The sequence below is a fragment of the Monodon monoceros genome, unplaced genomic scaffold (genome assembly GCF_005190385.1).
Source record: "Monodon monoceros isolate NGI ecotype Baffin Bay Population unplaced genomic scaffold, NGI_Narwhal_1 Super_Scaffold_21, whole genome shotgun sequence".
Lineage (NCBI taxonomy): Eukaryota > Metazoa > Chordata > Mammalia > Artiodactyla > Monodontidae > Monodon > Monodon monoceros.
The window spans coordinates 121,553,166-121,575,263 of NW_021703778.1; the positions used below are offsets into that span (position 1 = coordinate 121,553,166).

Below are 22,098 nucleotides of genomic sequence, written 5' to 3' on the forward strand. Positions count from 1 at the left end.
TGACATGTCACTTTCCTAGTCTAAAAATGTTAGATTAAAGTATAACAAAAATCCGGGCTTCCCTCGTGGCGCAGTGGTTGAGAGTCCGCCTGCCGATGCAGGGGACGTGGGTTCGGGCCCCGGTCTGGGAAAATCCCATATGCCGCGGAGCGGCTGGGCCCATGAGTCATGGCCGCTGAGCCTGCGCGTCCGGGGCCTGTGCTCCGCAATGGGAGAGGCCACAGCAGTGAGAGACCTGCGTACCGCAAAAAAAAAAAAAAAAAAAGTATAACAAAAATCTTTCTTACATGCATTCCTAAGCTTGCAAGCAGAAAGGGAATTGTTTCTTAGGGGTCAAAAAACAAAGAATTGAAAATCAGACACTGAACAGGAGCTTAGGGAGAAAAGGAGTGTTGCTGGTGTTTGTATCCTTGGGAGCTGGAATTTTAAGGCAATAGGAGATGAGGTTAATGGGCCAATTAAGATGAGATGTTAGAAATGAGGTACCACATAACAGCAAGATCAGTAAAAACAGCAATCTCAGTACTGTATAAATGAGTCAGTAAACTTTTCTCTATATTGCGTTTCGCTTGCCTACATTCTAGTGACTCAGCTTGCCAGTGACAGAAAGTTCCTAAAACTCTAGTTTTATCCTCACACATTTTGACTCCTTAAACTGAAATGCTTTCCTGGTGTAATTTCTACCTGCTTATCAATTCTTACCTTTTGGTACCCAAATCACAACTATCCTTCCTTTAATTACTCTTTCTTCAATAAATATTTATACTACCATACTTAACATTTAATTAGGAAAACACATTGTAATACTACACCAATATATAAGTACTCCTGAAAATATTTTCTGTATGATCATTTTTATTTTTCTGATTAGAGGCCCTTTCCCAGATTTAGACATAATGTAATTGGGGCCAATAGAGTGGACTGAACAATGTAAAGCAACTACCGCCTTGTTGTTTTAGAATAATATTGATGTTTCAATTTTCACAAACATACATTTTTTTAAAAAAATCAGAATTGTGGTATAATAGATAATATCTCTAAATAAAGCCAGTTTTAATTAGACATTAAATAAATTTACTGCTACTGACCAAGAACAACCTTCCCTAGGCATGCTTGTTTTTAATATTAATCCATCAATATGATATTTAGGATGACTTTTGCAAAGAGAAAATAAAACGGGATAATTACTGTAAAATTGATATAGCATTTACATGTTTTTATTTCTGATTGTAGTTTAAAATATTATTTTGAGAGCTTTGATAAGGATATGTTAACATAAATATTGATATGCCAGGGAAGAAAAAGTTAAGAAACTCTGTAACTTGCTCCCTTTCTCCTCAAGGATATCTAAGGTAATTGTGACTCTACCAGACCACCTTCTAAACCAGGCTTCAGCAAACTTTTTGTGTAAAGGGTCAGATAGTAAGTATTCTAAGGCTTTAAATTGTGATCATAAGATATCTGTCACAACTATTCAACTATGATATTATAGATACTACTAATTCATGTAGTTCAAGATGATATAATTTGAGAGGTAATATAATACAAATTCAAAATTCTTCTACTTATCCAATGAGTTGACATGTTAATAATATTCCAAATTTTATGATTTTCAGAATTGGCCAGGTCTCTCCAATTGTACGTACTCACAGCTGAAAATCTATATCTTTCATAAGTATTCAAACAACCCAAGGAATTAAAAAAAGTGCCCCAAATGAAAAGACTTAGAAGTTCGATATTCTCACATGTAGTAGCTACATGTTGACAAAGACTTTAATAAATTTTAAGAGAATTTAGTTTATCTCTCACAGACATTTGATTAAAACAACCAATTATAGTTTGCAGATGTATACAAGCAATACTTTAAAAAAATTCTCTAGAGCAAATTGAAATAGATTTACTATATCATTAGTGTATTCACCCCCCAAAATGGTCAACTACTATATCATAGCCTTTTGGTATTCAATGTGTTATTCTCTGATATATCAACATCATTAAACAAAAAAAAATTGTAAATAAAAATATTCAGAGATTTAATGAAGTATTTAAAACAACACAAATTTTAAAACCTTTAAAAGAAAATGTTGACTAAAATGAAGCACTCATTTCTCATGCTTAAATTATTCTATATAAGACCCTGTTTAACGACAAATAAAAAATAGGATTCAGAATTATTCATAAAATCCTTATTACATCTTGCATTTTGATACAGTGGTGGCTGTTAATATGCTGTACTAACTCCATGCACCGCCCAAATTATAATATTTGCCCCCTTTCTATGGTTATGTTAAATTATCTTTTATTTAATAGATTATAAACACTTTGATGGCAGATACCTCATTTTTTATATACTGTCCCCTCAGTTGAGGATATGAAGAAAACCAGTTGAACTCAAAAAATATCTCTACTAAAATTTTTCATGTAAATGGTCATTTGCATCTGTATTTTTTGGGGTGGAGTGAGGAGTAATTCAGGTACTTACTGCTTACAGAGTTGTCCTCACAAGTACATTAACTAAAATTTTGTTGATTGGGAAAAGATTTTTAAACTTGTTAATATTATTAATGAAAATATCTCCCCAGAACAGAACACTCAAATATGTATAACGAATTTCAGTAGGACCTTGAAAGACTATTTCATCATTTTCCAGTTGTAATGTAGAAAGGAGTATTTTAGCCCAATTCCTTTCAATTTATTTTTAGCGTCTTTTTTAGGATAAATAAGATGATGTTGTCAGTTTTGTTGCAGTGAAAGCCTTTACACAAATTTCCTTTAAAGTTTTATTTAAATAAACAAAATTTGCTGGAATAATCAATAGATCAATAAAGTATATTATTGGAATAACAAAAACTGATGTAGAGCAAAATGGAATAATGTGTTTGTATGTTACTTAGAAGTTGACAAATCTCAGTTATTCTTGCTTGATTCACATAGGTGAGAAGTTGATTAGTTATTATTAACATAACCTTATAAAATGTATTCAGAGAAAATGCCATATAGCAAGATTCTCATGAAACATCTTCATAAAGTGCATACTATTTATTAAAATGTGTTAGCATGAAGTGTAAGAGTTATTAAGTAATTAAAATTACATAGATACCAATGCTTTTTTCCTAATTAACAAAAAAACATTAAAAGAAGATACTTAAGACTTGTGTGCAAAACTAACTTAGTCTTTTCACAGTTTGCTTCAATAAGTTCACTTGAATATAATATCCTATCATATAATTCAATTTTCCTTTACAGATACTTCCTAAATGATTAGATATTTAGAGTAAATATGTTTATAGAAATACCTACTCAGAAAATTATTTAACTATAATGAGTTCAAATTGTCTAAATTAAAATATCGTTTTTACCTCATTTCTTGAAACGTGGAATGAGCACAAGATCCAATTTTATACACTCTCCTAAAATCATCTTCATATATTAATAATTTAGCCTTTTCCTTAATCTCTAGGAAGGCAGAGGCCATTAAAATAAGACCAAAGAAAATGGTCTCCAGGCGTATTTGCTAGGAAGTAGAAACTGAAAATGATGGTCAGGTGCAAAGACTGTATAACTTACCAAGAATCCTGCCCTTGGTTATTAGGAAACAAATCACTCAGACTGCCATAGGTAGGCAATCAGGTAGGATTTTCAGAAGTAATATGGCTTGGTAATTCTTGTAAGAAAAGGGTTCATTTTAACAAATCACTAAATGCTCAAGCCACATATATCCATCTCAGTTGGGCTAATGTGATATGTTTCCCACTGTAAAAATTCTCCCCCAATTTAAGATACTTCTCAGAAGGGTGCATGATTTTATTTGAGTAGGGATCTAACATATAAAGTCAAGATTCTTTATTTAATAGAATAAAGAATTAATGAATATAGTATAGTCAGCAAATAATAATATAGTCAGATTCATTTGTTCCTGGTAAGGTTAGGTTTTTTGGCTCTCAAAAATAATAATTATTTTATGAAGTAGTTAGGTTAAAAAGATATCTCTGGAGATCCCAATGGATGAAAATATAAAATTTATTCTATTTAAATTATTTAACATAGTCTATATAAAATACTTATGATAGCAATGGGGAAATAATAAGTATTTAATAAACATTAATCTTACACTGTACCCTCTCCCATAAAGAAAAAAAATATATATAAAATAAAATTCTCTAGGAAGAGTTCCATAGTTTGGTTCCACTGTTACTGTTTAAAAGCACAGGAACTTGAAGCAATTTAAAAACTAAACTAGACAAATTTAAATGAGTTCCTATTTATTTTTTTAAAACTTCAATGAAGCACTATTTCAACACAATTGAGTCACCTCTGACCCCTTTTTGGCATCAGCCTAGAACAAAATATTTATACAAAGTAGTTACTGGCTTACGCACCAAATATATATGGTTGCCTTGGGTAATATAAAATAAATGCATGCACTTACCAGATAACATTTTAACTTAAATGAATAACCCTTTTACTCTAAAACTCTGAATGTACTTTGCCAAAAATGATGTTAAATATGAATAATATGAGGTGTTTTTTTTCCAAAATAGGCTTAGATTAGGATCTGGTCCAAAAAATTTAAAAGATGATTTGGATTTGATGAAACAATTAGCTTTCACATTAGGCATGTAAATAGGAAACTGCTAAGGGTTTAGAGAAAGTTTAGATAAAAATTATAAATCCATTGATATTTTACTTGGAAATATCTAAGTCAGTGTTATGTGTATTAAAAACCACATGTTCTAAAGTAAAATAATCTGGAGAGCTCCTCTGGGAATAAAGATGGTTGACTTGAGAGAAAGAAGAAAAGACAGCTGTTAAATTCTGTACTTCAATTATCCCCTTGTACAAAATAGAGTTGGCCCAAGGGCCTTTGCTCACTACTATTCTGTCAAGTATTTGAGACACCTACCAGAATTGTATGTCTAGGATTGCTGTTAAAAGTTATTCTATTATAATTTACCACTACAACCATGGACTCATGAAGCAAGAAAAATCTTGAGAGATGAAAACTGTATCTCAAATTTATATAGGAATTTACAGTTAAAAAGTACTTCCACAAATATTAACTTCTTTTAGTCTTCACAGAAGTTGGAAGGGCAAAAATGCAGAGGGATATTACTTGGCTTGAGCTGCAAATCTGGAAAGTTAATATGAATATCATAATTAATGAAATAATGCAGACTACTGTCCTTGTCTGGTCTGCAGATCATCCCTCAAAAAGATCCAAATGAATATTTTGTGAGAAGGAAGAGAGGTTACACCATTTACCTAAATATGCAAAGGAAGTTGGCTGTCAGACTGAGAGGGTCTGATCATCCCTACCTTCCTCAATGTATTTTATTTCAGGAATGTTAGGATAAAATGAAATTATTAGAAATCCCTCTTTTCAGAAATATTGCAGCAAATACTCCCAAGGCAGAAGAATACAAAACTATTTTGCTTCATTTTATATTTTAGAAAAACATTTCATTAATACATGGTACAGGTCAATTGTCAGTGGGTGAGGCAAGCACACACCAAACTTTCCTGTCATTGGTGAGGGAAGACAAGGTTGGAGTAGCTATCTGGAGTATCACATTTGGCTATGTCACAATCATGGCTCTAGGCTGATTTTGTGATGCTCTTTTGCTATCCTTTCAAGAGTTATGCCATTTCTTTCATATATCACAACTATGCTTGTTAATGAGCCAACTCTATAATATGTATGTATGTGCTGGCATGGGAAGCACAGACAATTGAGGTTGCAGAGGAAATTCTATAGATCATTAAATTTCACAAAACAGAAGCAGATTCAGAAACAGAAAATGATTAGATATACATGGTGTCCAGTTCCTGGGCTAAGCACAAATCTATTTTGTAGCAAGTGCACTGTTTTATAAAAATAGTGAGTACATCCCTGTTCTCTGACCATTTCCCCTTGCCTGTCCTATACATCCCATGCCTAAGAAATGCTGCTAGAAAATCAAATCACTGAACTAGCAACCATTTATTCATAAACTCAATTGCTAATTCTTATATGGCCCAGAAATGCTATATGCATTCCCCTCAAATATACATGGATACTTATGAGTCAAGATATGGAATAACCAAAATCTCTGCTTATTTACTAGGGCCCACATTTTTATAAGACTTCAAAACTTTTCCTTTCCTTTTTCTAGGAATCCTCAAAAGACGTCTCACATATAATTCAAAAGCCAGTCACTTTAGGCTTTCCTGCCCTTTCTTTCTTACTCCAGCTTCCATCAAAGGGACAGTCAGAGAAATTCTCCCTTGAGGTTGTGTACAGTGTGGGGAAATTTTATGTAAATCTGAATTATGTAACAGAAACAGTATATGAAAAACATACCAGTGTTCAAATTTGAAATAGAATATGCCCAAACAAGGGAAAAACCCCACAGACAATGCAATATTAGAGTTTCAATTTATTTTTGTTCAGTTTGGATTTTTCTTTTCATATAGCATGTATATGTCTGTAGATATACAACTTCTCATAAAATTCTCATGAAATGCTTTCCTCTGGGGTCTTCCTCTTTGTAAGCCTGCTTGCAGTGTTTTACCTGTACACAGAAAATATTCTAATTGTGACATTAGGAGAAAGCTTAATCTAGGGAATAAAACAGTTCTTTTTGGCTTAAAGAAGAATTGATGCTTGATCTCTCCTAGACAAAAATAAGATTATTAAAGGCACTTATGTGGTTAATTTTTGTTATTTTCCCGGCACCATGCTAACCACTTGCATACATTGTGTTTCTTAATATTCACAATCCCCTGCAGGATGAGAATATTCTTACCATTTTCCTTTTGTGAAAGATGAAAGTGAAGATTAGCGAGCTTAAACAAATTGCCCTATAGTAAGCAACTGTGGAGTAACAAAGCTGCATTCTGAATCCACATCAGAAGCCCTTTTTATTCTAACACCCAACGTCTTTGGATAGGGTTGCTCTCTACCACGCGTGACTGGCTAAAGGGGTGAAAAGGGCTGAAATCCAGGCTCTGTTTCTGTTGCAACCACTTGTGCCCTGGTATGGGAGTTACAATTGCTTGAAGAAAGGGGCACCTTTTTCCTAATTCGCACACAAAGACTGTATAGGCTGGTGGATTTCCTGATAAGATGCTACTCCCAGTAATCTAACAAGGATCCCTGCTTCCCTACTCTGCCCATTGTGAGTATGGAAACTTAAACTACAATTTACCCTTCGGTCTCAACCAGATTTGCCATATTATATCGTTATCTGAAAGTATTATCAAGTCAGGAATTTATAAAGATAAGGATTGACTAAATCTCTAGAATGAGAACTACATGTACTTGTTAAGCATTTAACTCAGAAATAATGAATATATAATAAGCTGCAAATAATTCAGTCTTTCCTAAAGCTTTACATTCCCTAAAAACTGAAAAGTTCCAAAGTGTCTAAAAGCCTTGGGTTCCTTTGAAGGACCTCTGGTTGGGGGGTGTGCACGGAGGGGGAATGGCTGGATGAACTGACCCAGCAGCGCTCAGGCCGAGAGGACTGACTGTTCAATGGTGTACTTAGGAAGCACATTAACTTCCTGGCAAGCACCGCTGCCACACATGTGGGTGGTCCACTGCTGAATATGAATGTGTGGAATATCATTGAGGCAGGGAGTAAGAGGTGTTCAAGTGAGTTGGAGAGGAGCCCAGAAGGTATGCTGTTTATCTTCTAGGAACATTTATTTTCCCCAAAACATATAACTTGAATTAATAAAGTGGATTTAGATGTGAATAAAGGAAACCAGTCATTGAAACTGAATAACTGTGACTCTCTAAGAATAACCAAAAGATCTGTGAATACGATTCCTAGAGCAAGAAAAAGATTAAAGCACAAATAACTGTTCTTATAGTATTGCTAAGAAGCACTGGTCTGGATCTGATTGCAAAGCAAGTATCTGTCTGCAGTTAGATGCTGAGGCTACTAGCAACTGTCATTTTGATCAGTGCTTTAGAAATAGACAAAGTTCATTAGAACGATGAAAGAAAGTGATTTCTTAAGTAATGCTTACATAAGTAATGCAAAATTATAAAACTTTGGTTATATCCTCTGGTCTGAAATTCAAAAAGAATTTATAAAAAGAAAACCTCTATCAACTTTCTCAACTTACTGCTATGTCACAAAATATCCCTTGAGAAAAGACAACGTATCAGGTTGTGGGCAATTATCTGTGGAATGTCTCATCTGACCATCTTAAGTCTGGTTTCTGGCATGTCTTTGGAACAAATTTTGCACTGTTCTCATCCATTAATCATCCCTTCAGGGTGATGGACAAAGGCCAAGTGCTTAAATAGACACTTGGAGGTTTGGGATACGGCTTTGATTCCACTGAACTAAAAAGTCCTTTGATTCTTTCACAGATTGATTTTATTACCACCCAATATCTACTGAAAAAATCCAACTGTACTAAGTGCTAAACAGACTCTTAAGAATAGAAATACTAAACATATAATATTCACATACATATGTGTGGACTTCTACATTTGGGTTTCTTTGCTTTATTCTTTTCTGATGTCAGAGAATATTATAAAAATTCTTTTCTCTCAGGAGAAACTGTGATTTCGAACCATTTCTTATCCTCTAAAAACTGGATCTAATGCTTGCCCAAAATAATATAAGGAAGCTGTGAGCAACAGTTTTGGAATACTGTGTCCTACCCTGTTATGCTGATATCTCTGTCTTCCCTTTATTCTACCCAGCAGTGATGGTCTTGCTTACAAAATGGTAATTCTCCAAAACCTGATTCATATCCTTCTGATTTCACTTGTATACATGACCTTTGTTACCAATATATTGGGTCATTCAATATTCTTAATGTAACAGTCACTATCTCTTAAAGTAAGAGATACAGTTGGGCAAAGTGGTTATCTTGGGGAGGGGAACTACTGTGAAGATAACCAGTTTACTGTCTCCTCCTAAAGGAAAGTAATTTAGAGGTTAGGGGAGGAAAAAGGAACAAACGATTCTCGAGGAACAACCAAATGTTTAAAAAATTAACACAATATGGATTAGAAAAAGTATATACATGACAATAGTAAATCGAACAATACCATTCATATTATGAAACACCTCCTATTCCCAACCCTATCTTATTTGGCAAATATCATCCACTCTTCAATAATACTTGAGGTATAATTTACATACAATAAAATGCACACATTTTAAGTGCAGATTTCACTTAGTCTAGAAAAATATATATTACTATGTAATCACCAATCAAGATATAGGAGATTTCCATCACTGCAGAAAGTTACCTGCTACTCCTTTGTAATCAATCAACTCCACCTTCAGCCCCAGCCAAAGAATATAATTTCTATTACTAAAGATTAGCTTTGTGTGTTCAGGAAATTCATATAAATGGAATCATAAAGTATGCACTTTCTGTGGCTAGTTGTGTTTATTCAATATAATTGTTTTTGAAATCCATCCATTCATGTATTGTATCAGTAGTTCTCTCCACTTCTATGACTGAGTAAAATTCCACTGCATGAGTAGATTAGATCACAAGTTGTTTATTCAGCCACCTGTTGATGAATATTTGGGTTGTTTCTAGTCAGACACTATTACAAATAAAGCTGCTATTAAAGTTTGTGTATAAATCTCTGTATAGACATACATTTTCATTTCTGTTGAATAATCATCTAGGAGTAGAATTGCTGGATCACTTGGTAAGTAAATATTTAAGTTTTTGAGAGACTTACAAGCCATTTTCAAAACAGAAATCCCATTCTACACTCCCAGCAAGAATGTGTGATAATTTCATTGACTATATATCCTCACCTACATTTGCTGTTGTCAGCCTTTTTAACTTTTGTCATTATAATGCGTGTGTAGTTCTAACTCGTTGTGTTTTAAATTTCATTTCTCTGATAACAAATGACGGCTACCAGTTTTAATACAAATACTGGTCAATTGTATGCTATTTTGTGCAATGTATATTCTAGTCTCTTGCCAATTTTATTTGGACTGTTTGTCTTATTATTGAATTTTAAGAATTATATACTCTGGATACAAACACTTTGTCACAAACATGTATTTCAAATTCTTTTTCCAGCCTGTGGCTTGCTTTTTCCTTTTTCCCTTTTTTTTTTTTGTTTCTTTAGACCAATAATTTTTTAAAAAAAAATGTTACTGGAGTGTAGTTGATTTACAATGTTGTATTAGTTTCAGGTGTACAGCAAAGTGAATCAGTGATACACATACATATATCCACTCTGTTTAAGATTTTTTTCCCACATAGGTCATTAAAGAGTATTGAGTAGAGTTCCCTGTGCTATACAGTAGTACATATATACAGTAGAATATTACTCAGCCATACAAAAGGACAAAATAATGCTATTTGCAGCAACATGGATAGACCTAGAGATTGTCATACTGAGTGAAGTAAGTCAGATAGAGAAAGACAAATGTCATATGATATTGTTTATATGTGGAAGCTTTTTCCTTTTTTAATGAGGTCTTTTGAGGAGCAGGAAGACTGCAGTTTTAATTATGCTTGTATTATTATTATTTGTATTAGTTTTAAATGACTGGTGATTTTTGGGGTTTACTTTCTATTCCAAATTTGCCTAGATTTTCTCCTGAGTTTTCTCCTAGAATTTTACAATTTTAGTTTTTTATATTTACATCTACAATCAATTTTAAATTAATCTCGTGCGTAATGTGAGGTATTATTTAAGGTTTATTTTTTTAATATGAATATCCAGTTGTTCTAGCACAATTTATTCAGAAGACTATCATTTCTTAATGGATTATGCTGGTGACTTTGAAAAACTCATTTGACCATATGTGTATCATCTCTGTGACCTTAGAGGTCTATTCCTGGATCTTTTATCCTGTTTCAATGAACCATGTGTTTATATTTATACAAAAACCACACTATCTTGATTACTGTGACTTTACAGTAAGACTTGGAACAGGGTAGTGTGAGTCCTCCAACTTTGTTCTTTTTCCCCTTGCACATAGGTCTAGCTATTGTTAAGCCTTAGCTTTCCAAATAAAATCTAGAGTCAGATCTTCAATTTCTATAGAAACAAAACCAAAAACAACCATGCTGGGTATTTTGTTGGGATTGCAGTGAATCTGTAGATCAATTCAGAGACAATAAGTATGAAACCAATACTGATTCTTCCAAAATATGAACTTGGTATATTTCTCTATTTATTTTGGTTCATATCCCTCAGCAATTTTTAAATATTTTTCAGTGTACGTCTTGTGCATATTTTATTAAATTTATTTACACTTTGATCTGGAAATGGTATTTTTTACCCTTCAGTTTCAAATTTTTGTAGCTATTATACAGAAATATGATTGATTTTACATACTAATTTCATACCCTATGCTCTTGCTAAATTATCTTAATTCAAGTATATTTTCTCATAGATACTTTAGCATTGTCTTCAAAAACAACGACATAATCTGTGACTAGAAATAATTTTGTTTCTTCCTTTCTGATTTTTATGCATGTTACTTACTTTCCTTGTGTTATTGTAGTGGTAAGGACCTGCAGTACAATATTTGTGACAAATGAGAGTGGGTATTTTTGTTTTGCTCCCAAGTTTAGAAGGAAAATGTTTGATCAGCATATTATCTTGGTGAGTATTCCATGTACACATGTAACAATATGTAGTTTACAACTTTGGGTATGATAATCTACAAATATCAATTAATTTAGTTTGCTTGTAGTATGGTTCAGACCTTCTAAAACATTAGTGATTTTCTGGGTACATATTCTATAAATTATTCATAGATGGATGTTAAAACCTTTAGTGTAATTATGAGTAGATTATTCCTCCTGGCACTTCTTTATGAATTTTGAAGCTCTATTATTAGGTGCACACATATTTATATCTGTATAACCTTCCCTGTGAATTCCTCTTTTACTATTATTAAACGTCCCTCTTTAACTCTTACAATTTTGTCTTGAAGTCTATTTTGTCTAGCAATAATATAGTCATGTCAGCTTTCTTATGTGCTGTTTGCATGTTATGTATTGCTCCATCCTGTCCTTTCAGCTTCTTTGTGTCTTTGTATTTAACATGTGTTTCTTGTAGATAGCAGTGTCTATCTTGTAGATAGCTTGCTTTTTGTTGTTTTTCTAAAAATCCAGTCCAGGGCTTCCCTGGTGGCGCAGTGGTTGAGAGTCTGCCTGCCAATACAGGGGACTTGGGTTCGTGCCCCGGTCCAGGAAGAACCCACATGCAGCAGAGCGGCTAGGCCCATGAACCATGGCCGCTGAGCCTGCGCGTCCGGAGCCTGTGCTCAGCAACGGGAGAGGGCCACAACAGTGAGAGGCCCACGTACCGCAAAAAAAAAAAAAAAAAATCCAGTCCAATGATTTCTGACAACTGAAGTGTTAAGTTCATTTACATTTCATGTCATTATTAATATAATTGGGTTAAAGTCTATCATCTTGCTCATTGTTTTCATTGTCCCTTCAGTGTTTTTGTTGTTGTTCACTTGTTATCTTTTCCTCTGATATTTTGAGTAAATTCGAATGTATTTTAGTTTCTTCAATGCACCACTTTTTCTTTTTGATATTTATTTAAACATCTTTATTGGAGTATACTTGCTTTAGAGTGGTGTGTTAGTTTCTGCTTTATAACAAAGTGAATCAGCTATACAAATATAGATATCCCCAGATCTCTTCCCTCTTGTGTCTTCCTCTCTCCCATCCTCCATATCCCACCCCTCTAGGCAGTCACAAAGCACTGAGCTGATCTCCCTGTGCTATGTGGCTGCTTCCCACTAGCTATCTATTTTACATTTGGTAGTATATATAAGTCCATGCCACTCTCTCACTTTGTCCCAGCTTACCCTTCCTGCTCCCCATGTCCTCAAGTCCATTCTCTAGTAGGTCTGTGTCATTATTCCCGTCCTGTCCCTAGGCTCTTCATAACCATTTTTTTTTTTTTTTTAGATTCCATATACATGTGTTAGGATACGGTATTTGTTTTTCTCTTTCTGACTTACTTCACTGTGTATGACAGACTCTAGGTCCATCCACCTCACTACAAATAACTCAATTTTGTTTCTTTTTATGGCTGAGTGATATTCCATTGTATATATGTGCCACATCTTCTTTATCCATTCATCTGTCAATGGACACTTAGGTTGTTTCCATGTCCTGGTGATTGTAAATAGTGCTGCCATCATCCAAAAATCCACAAACAATAAATGCTGGAGAGGGTGTGGAGAAGAGGGAATCCTCTTGCACTGTTGGTGGGAATGTAAATTGATACAGCCACTATGGAGAACAGTATGGAGGTTCCTTAAAAAACTAAAAATAGAACTACCATACGACCCAGCAATCCCACTACTGGGCATATACCCTCAGGAAACCATAATTCAAAAGGAGACATGTACCACAATGTTCATTGCAGCAATGCACCACTTTTTAAAAAAACTTTTTAGAAGTTTCTGTATGGCAAAAACTATGCAACTTTAACTTATTCTATTTAGAGTCAATATTGTATCACTTAATATATCACACTTCACATTTCATGCTTCTCTGAGGTCCCTATTTGCTTCTCAGTTCCTACTTCACAAATGTTATAAATTTAGAAAAATACAACTCAAATTAATCCCATCATTTGTGTTATTGCTGTAACATTTTGGTTCATGATATGTTATAAACCCTAACATATAATGTTATTATTTTTGCTTCAAACCAAGGATTGAGAGACTTTTCCTCAGAGGGCTAGATGTAAATATTGGGTTGGCCCAAAAGTTCGTTTGGGTTTTTCAGTAACATCTTATGGAAAAATCTGAATGAACTTTTGGGCCAACCCAATATTTTAGGTTTATGAGCCATATGGTTGCTGTTACAACTACTCACCTCTCCTGTTGTAGCATGAATGGAGCCATAGACAATACATAAGCAAGTGAAGAAAGCTCTGTTGCAATTAACCTTTATCTATAAAAACTGTTGGCTTGTCCCCAAGCTGTAATTTGCTGACCATTGTTTGTACAGCTGTTTATTAGGGAAATTATAAAAAAATTTATCTTTACCCACCTATGTACTGGATCTAATCATCTTCATTCCATTTTTTCCCCATGTTTATTGAGGTATAATTGGTATACAAAAAAAGTGAATATAATTAATATAATACAATGTGGTAAATTTAGACATACGTATACCTCCTGTTACTATCACCACAATCTAGGTAATAAATATATCCATCACCTCCAAAAGTTTCCTTGTGTTCATGTGTGGGTGTGTAGGTGTGTATGTTAAGAGCCCAGAAATAAACTCACTCATATATGGTCAACTGATCTTCTTCAAAGGTACCGAGAATATACAACGGAGAAAGGATAGTCTGTTTAAAAAATGATGTTGAAAAAACTAGATATCCACATTTAAGACAATGAAATTCGACATACACAAAATTTAACTCATAATGGGTTAAAGATTTGAATATAAGAGCTGAAAACATAAAACTCACAGAAGAAAACATAGGAGAAAAATTCTTTATTTCTTTATGTAGATCCTGGTTTCCACTGATAACTTTTCCCTTTAATATGAAGAATATGTTTTGGCATATTTTGTAGTACAGTTTTACTGACTACTAATTCTCCAGCTTTCATTTTCCAGAAAAATATATTTGTTTGACCCTATTTTAAAGCACATTTTCACTGGAAATAAAATTATTACCTGACAGTATTTTAAAGATGTTTAAAGATTTAAAGATGTGTCATTGTCTTCTAGCTCACATTGCTTCTAATGAGAAGGTAACTGTCATGCATATCATCACAATATCATTTTTATTCTGGCTGCTTTGAAAACTTTCTGTCTTTGGTTTTCTGCAATTGGATTATGATGTGCCTAGGTGTGGTTTTATTTGTATTTTTTCTTGGTTTGTGTTCCATTTTATGATTGGATCTGTGGGTTTGAAAAACTTTTTTTTCTTTTTTGGTCCCATTCTCATTCTTTTCTAGAACGTCTGGAAATTCAATTGCAATTATTTTAGGCCATTTTTCATTATCCTCCAGGTCCTTAGGTCTCTTTTCTTTAGTCTTCAATCTTTTTTCTATCTAGCAGATTGTCTCAGCTCTTTCAATTTGTCTTCAATTTCAGTGACCCTTCTACCTTTTCCAATATGTTGTTCATTCCATCTAGGTAATTTTTTCATTCCAGTTATTATACCGTTTTAGTTATAGTATTTGCATTTGGTTATTTTTTAAAGGATTTTTTCCCGCTGCTGAAATTTCTTATGCATTTGCTCATAAATACTGCATTTATCTTTAAATCTTTGAACATATTTTCCTTTAATACTTTGAAATTATTATAATAGCTAGGCTGTGCTATATCCAACATCTGGGCCATCTCAGGGTTAGTTTTTAAAAGACCACTGTTATTCTCTCTTTTTTTTAGTTTATTTTTTTAATTTATATTATTTATTTTTGCCTACATTAGGTATTTTTTGTTGCACATGGGCTTTCTCTAGTTGCAGCGAGCAGGGGCTACTCTTCGTTGCGGTGCATGGGCTTCTCATTTCGGTGGCTTCTCTTGTTGCGGAACATGGGCTCTAGGCTTATGGGCTTCAGTAGTTGTGGCACACGAGCTCAGTAATTGTGGCTCTCGGGCTCTAGAGCGCAGGATCAGTAGTTGTGGTGCATGGGCTTAGCTGCTCTGCGGCACGTGGGATCTTCCCAGACCAGGGCTTGAACCCATGTCCCCTGCACTGGCAGGAGGATTCTTAACCACTGCACCACCAGGGAAGTCCCATGACCACTGTTATTCTTGACTAAGGGTAACACTTTCCTATTTTCCTTGCATGTCAGGTAATTTTTATTATTTATTGAGCATTGTTAGTAATTATCACTACATTATTACACTGTAATGTATAATACATATTATATAATATATTATAGATAACTGGACTATGCTCTCTTCCTCCAAAGAGTGTCGATGTTTATTCTAGTAGGTAATTCAGCTACCTGCTAATCACCTCAAATTTTTGTATTCTGCCTTTTTACATTTTATCAGGGTGAGATGTATGGAGAACATAGAGACTTGCTCTTACAAATTGGTGGAACTCTACTTCCAAATTCTACCTCCCCATGAATCTTATCGGGGCTTGGTGTTAGCCTTTGTTTGGGAGTATCTAGAATAAGTCTTTATTTTCAAGCAAGGCCCTGACTCCTAAGGCTTAATCATTCTGATATCTCAGCAGGATGTTTGGAATTTTAAGAAGGTATATCCTACTTTGCTAAGCTGAAAATTCTAGCTTTCTCCATCACTGCTTGAACTCTACTGTCACTTTTCTGCTCTGAACCTGATATAGAAGAGTGCGCTAAGCCTCAACAGTTTCACCTTATCTATGCATCCCAATCTTCAGGTAAGGACTAGGATGGAATCAACACAAACTCCTATAAGCCTTCCTCTAATCAGCCCTTTCTGTTCCATCTCTAAAATATTGTATAAATTAGATTCAATATTAAAGTAAATATTTTGGTAAAATTTTTGCTAAGTGATAGTATTAACTTCCTTAATTAATATTTACATTTTTATTTCTACTTTTTTAGGTTCAGCATGGACTCATCTACATTTTATCTAGCTTAATTATCCAAAAATTCCTTTAGAACCACTAATAAATGAGTTACTGAGGTGTGTCAAAAAGAGCTTGAATTTACAGTCAGAAGATACACATTTTACTTTTGGTTTCCTTAGCCTCTATTAGCTTATCTTTCATACAAGGGTGATATTGCTTCTTTTACACACATAGCAGAATTGTTTGAATGAAAAGAATACAAGTGGAATCACTTCGTACACCATAGAATACATCAAGAGTTGTTAGGACATATAATGCATTTTCTGCTCTATAGTTTTAACATAACTGTAATTCATAACGCTGGCTGAAACACTGGGATCCATTAGTCTACCTGTTATCATCATAAGTAAAATTCTAATAAATTTAACAGAATTTTGGCTCTGAAAAATATTTGACATTGAAATTTTTTGCCGGGAATTTTTTTTTTTTGCGGTACGCAGGCCTCTCACTGTTGTGGCCTCTCACGTTGAGGAGCACAGGCTCCGGATGCACAGGCTCAGCGGCCATGGCTCACGGGCCTAGTCGCTCCGCGGCATGTGGGATCTTCCCAGACTGGGGCACGAACCCCTGTCCCCTGCATCGGCAGGCGGACTCCCAACCACCGTGCCACCAGGGAAGCCCTATCACAGGGAATTTTATTAGATATTTTTCCAGTAGTTCATTTGCTCTTACTTCTGATAGTTCTAATGATTTTTCTACAGTGTTATGCTGTTCATGTTTAGACATTCATAACAAACAAGTATCCAGCTGAATAGCACAAACATATGCATTGCCAGAGAATAAAATACACTTTCTATCTTGTTACTACATAACTCAATCTGACTTTAGAAAACAAGAATAAAACATTGTGATTTGGAGTCAAATTTGACTTGGTTATTATTTCATCCTTTTCATTCTTTAAAACTAAGTAATGCTAGAGTAATCCAACAGCCTGTCTTAGGCATATCACAGTTCTCAGTCATCCTCAATTTCTTTACATTCACCGAGTGATAGCATGTACTCCCTTTCATAAAAATGTCTCACTCTTGCTTTATTTGTTCTCTAGGATCTGTCTAATTTTGGTTGTGTCTGATCTGCTGGTGCTGAATATGGAGAAAAGAGTAGTTCCAAAATGTCAATCTGAATGTTGTAATATATCAAAAGAAAAGTAGAGGATGCACAATCCCAGTACAAATACTTCCAAATTAGAGGTGAAAGCAACAGTCACAGGCAAATTTTTGTTTGTAAAACCCTATTTGCCATGTTTATTGAAAGGGATTAAATGAGGAATTTCTTTAACTATTGCCATAGATAAAACAGTTTCATATGTAGGTTGTATTTAAATGTACTCCTAGCAGCAGGTAATGTTGATACATGTGGCAGACGGAACCTAAGGTGACTCCAGTGATTTCTACCTCTGTTATTAATGTCTTTGTGTATAATTCTCTCCCATGGAGGGTGGGAAAAAACTGTGATGAGATGTTCCTTCAGTAATTGGGTTATGTTATATAAGATTCCATCTTAACAGACTAGAGCTAGAGATTCTTCCTCATGGCTTGATGAATTAAGCAGCCACATTGGAAAACCACATGTGACAAGGAATTACAGGTGATCTCTAGGGCCTGCAGAAATATTCTAAGACATGAGAGTGGCCTTCAGCCCAAAACCAGCAAAATGCTAGGGCCCTCTATCATGCAACCATAAGGACATTAAATCTTTCACTAACCTTACATGATCCAGGATAAGCTCCTTCTCTCAAAATCCTTAACTTAATCATGTATTGCCACATAAAGTGATATTCACAGGGTTTGGGGATTAGGACATGGATTTACCTTCTTGGGGGATACTATTCAGCCCACTACATATTTTCAACTTGAACTACTCTTTCACCCTCATTCTTTTCCCATTAAAAAATAATTTTCAGTAAGATTACTTCCATTTAATCATTCACTCTTGGCCATCCTCTATCTATTCCATCATCCCAGATTTACTGGTTTTCTTTTCTGGATCAAGCTGTGTGCTAGGATCTAACCTAGCATGTTATTCACTTGTATCTGTAATGTAATGAATGTGCCTAGATGTTTTGAAGTCTTTAAAAACATTTTTTCCAAATGTTAATTTGGAACATTTGAACCTGTGATAAACTGAAATCCATGCTCCAGTTGAGTAATCTGTTAAACAGTACAAAAGTATTTATTAATATAGAAATACTTCTTTCTATGTATTTATACATATATACTTGGAATTGCACATTTACAAGTGGACTTATAATAAATTAATATGTCACATTTATTTATAGAACTTGTAAAAATTCTCTCCCACAGAAAAATATGATAAATGGTGTTCGGGTTCCTGCCATAGTTCACAAAGGTTTAAAACACAAAAAAACTAGGCTTAACTTCACTATAACAATACTAGTAAATAAGATAAATGAAAGTACACAGTATTTTGTAGTATTATAGCTAATATTCTCTAATACGGACAGTGCACAACAAGCTAGGTTGGTCACTCTTCCCAAAATACCTTTGCTTACTATCTTCTTTTCCTTTCCAGGAAAATATTCTCACAGCCCCTCTGACTTCTTGGTAAACACAACCCCACTCTCCTACCCCCAAACACCCACACACATTGTATACTCATGATATAAATGAAGAAAACATGTCCGAACTTTTGAGCTTTCCTGGGAGCTATAATACATACAGACTTGAGGGCTGCCATTGCCTCTTAGTTCAATTCTGTACGTTTTGATGTGCAGTCAGATCAAGTCCACTTGCAGGACATTTAGGACAAGCAAGTGGAAGAGTTTAAATTCTTAAATTTGGTACAATAGTTATAACTTTGAAAATTTAAATGTTAGTTAATTTGGGCCTCAAGGGAAAAGAATTGTCTTCAAAGATCTGCTTTGTGGGTAAAGAACATATGCATAATAAATATATGAATCCTTGCATATATTATATTCTCTAGTTCTCTTCTGCATAGTTTCAAAGAGTTTTGAATTATGGGAAATTGATAAGGATTACTACTAATTCTGGTATGTTTTAGTAGAAAAGTAAATAGCCTTTCAAAGCTTCTTCCAGATGTCTGATTCTATGGAATCATTGATTTCCTTATATATTTTCCTGAATTATACTGTATTTGGAATTCAATCATTTCTTTTTCTCTTCTTCAAAACTTTATTAGGGGCTTCCCTGGTGGCGCAGTGGTTGAGAATCCGCCTGCCGATGCAGGGGACACGGGTTCGTGCCCCCGTCCGGGAGGATCCCATGGGCCGCGGAGCGGCTGGGCCCGTGAGCCATGGCCACTGGGCCTGCACGTCCGGAGCCTGTGCTCCACAACGGGAGAGGTCACAACAGTGAGAGGCCCGCGTACCGCAAAAAAAAAAAAAAAAAAAAAAAAAAACTTTATTAGCTTTTATGTGGAGATCTTGAAACAATGAGGTTGACCTGGAGATTGAAAAATGCACACTGGAAACAAATTAATGCACGGGGCTGTTTCCTCTCCCCCTATGGGGCAACCACAACAGGTTTATTCCTTCCTGCAACTACTGAAATCTACTTACTGCACCCCATGGATCTGGAATGGGAGAATGGAGCTAGTGTTTATTCTGGTCTCAGCTTGTCTTCTAGTTCAAAAAATAGGATTTGGATCATATAATAGAGAACAAATGAAAATCTTGCAGAGGCAGCATGGTCTAAACCAGTCAAAGTTAGAAAACAGTGTCACCAGAGAAAATCAGAATGTGTATAAAGCCAAAAAGATTGAAGAAAGAGGTTTAGTTAATTTTATGGAGTATTTTTATTTTGGAGGGTTAATGAAAGAAAGTAAAGTGCTACATTTGTATCAATATGTGAAAAACAATTGCCTTTGAAGGATTCTTATTGCTTGGGATAATAACATATAAATAAGGAATGAAAGTATATCATGCCATTTAAATTATCCCATAGAGTAATAGAGTACATTCTCTTACCCTTGTAAATATTCCTAGGAAGAGAAATTAAATCACCATGTAAGTAATTGTCCTAGGGGTTTTTTATTTCATTTTAATAGTTCATTTTAAGTATCAAAGTAGAAAAACCTTAAGTTCAACTGAATGTTAATAAAAGGGATTGCAAAACCAAGAGGTGGCAAGATACAGCAGAGAGGATGTCTTCATATTCTTTGGTTAGTCAATTGTATTTTATCCACCTAATATCCCATTTCAGGAAGCAAAAATGTCTCAAGGCAACCCATATTAGAGAGTTCTCTTATGAGTAAGAACTTATTAATAAGAATTTATATTACCAATGAACAAGATTTAATTAATTCTGAAACATTTTAATCATGATTTTTATGATTGCTTTCCAGATAACATACAATGTCCAGTTTCTTCTTTTAGTAGCATCAACACTATAACCGTTTCAACTAATTTTATCTAGAACAAAATAATAATGAAAAGGAGTATATCCTTTTAATGTATGCCTAAACCCTAGCTCAAAAATTACACAGACTTACTTTAGATTACCAAAATAATTTAAATAAACATGTATAATTTAATACAGATTTAATATTTCCTTAAATACATTAAAAGATAATGATATCAAAAATGATAATTCTCTCTAATTCATTATTACCAGATACAACTATATTGATTTCCCTTTGAATATCTGTGGTCCTATGGTAAGCCAGGGACAAAATGAAGATTCACCATACATTAAGAGGTAATAAATAAATAAACAAGAAAAAGAAAGAAATCACTCTCTACTATTAAAATCAGAACAGGTATTGGATTGCAAGGGATTTTAAACTTGCAAAAGAAAACATGTATTAATATTTGCAATTTGATCTAAATAAAGCTAGTTAAGGTTTGTCACTTTATTACTGAAACACTCAACATAACCAACCTCATTACCAACTCTATTTGAATTCACATAAACTTCTAATTTTATAGGCACATTAACTATCTTAACTACTAAAATAGACTTTCCTTGAAAATAAATGAGTAGAAGCTCTAAATATGAACAGTCAAGCTGTTCATGGTATGCTCCATAGATCTGCAAAATGCTTTCATTCTTATATTGACATAAGCCTAAGCTCCGAAGATCTAAAAAAAAAAAAAAAAAAAAAAAAATGCAAAATATTCAGCATCTTACCTGTAACAAGAAAGCTGCATCTCCCTGCTCCAGCTTCATTTATGATGCTACAATTATAAACCCCATAGTTTTCGTTGGAAAGACTCTTCACCGGGTACTCTGTGTATTCTTGAGAGTCAAATTGACCCGTCCGTAATAATTTGTTTCCCAAGCGCCACTCATAGGTCAGCACCCGTATTGGATAGGCTCTCAGGACCCTGCAGCTCATAGTGACACTGCGGTCTTGTCCTTGCCGGATTTCCAGAAATGCTGGTTCCACAGCAGGAGGATCTGTAGAAAAGAGATATTAAAACAGATAAAATATGTGGTTTGCAACAAGCCAGGGGCTACTCTTACTGTGAGAAGCTATTTTCAAGAATACATCTAGCAACAGGGAAGGAATATTAAGAGGTGGGTGGAGAACATATTTAGACCTGGGAATTTCAGCTTGGG

At 34.4% G+C, this 22,098-nt stretch overlaps 1 protein-coding gene across 1 annotated transcript in view; it reads right to left on the reverse strand.

Moving 5' to 3' along the window:
• Positions 1 to 22,098, reverse strand: part of MDGA2 (MAM domain containing glycosylphosphatidylinositol anchor 2) — an 826,010-nt gene that overhangs the window by 95,300 nt on the left and 708,612 nt on the right. The window contains exon 9 of the mRNA XM_029239755.1: positions 21,667 to 21,936. Within this exon, the coding sequence (XP_029095588.1) occupies positions 21,667 to 21,936 (270 nt within the window). The remainder of the gene's footprint in view (positions 1 to 21,666; positions 21,937 to 22,098) is intronic.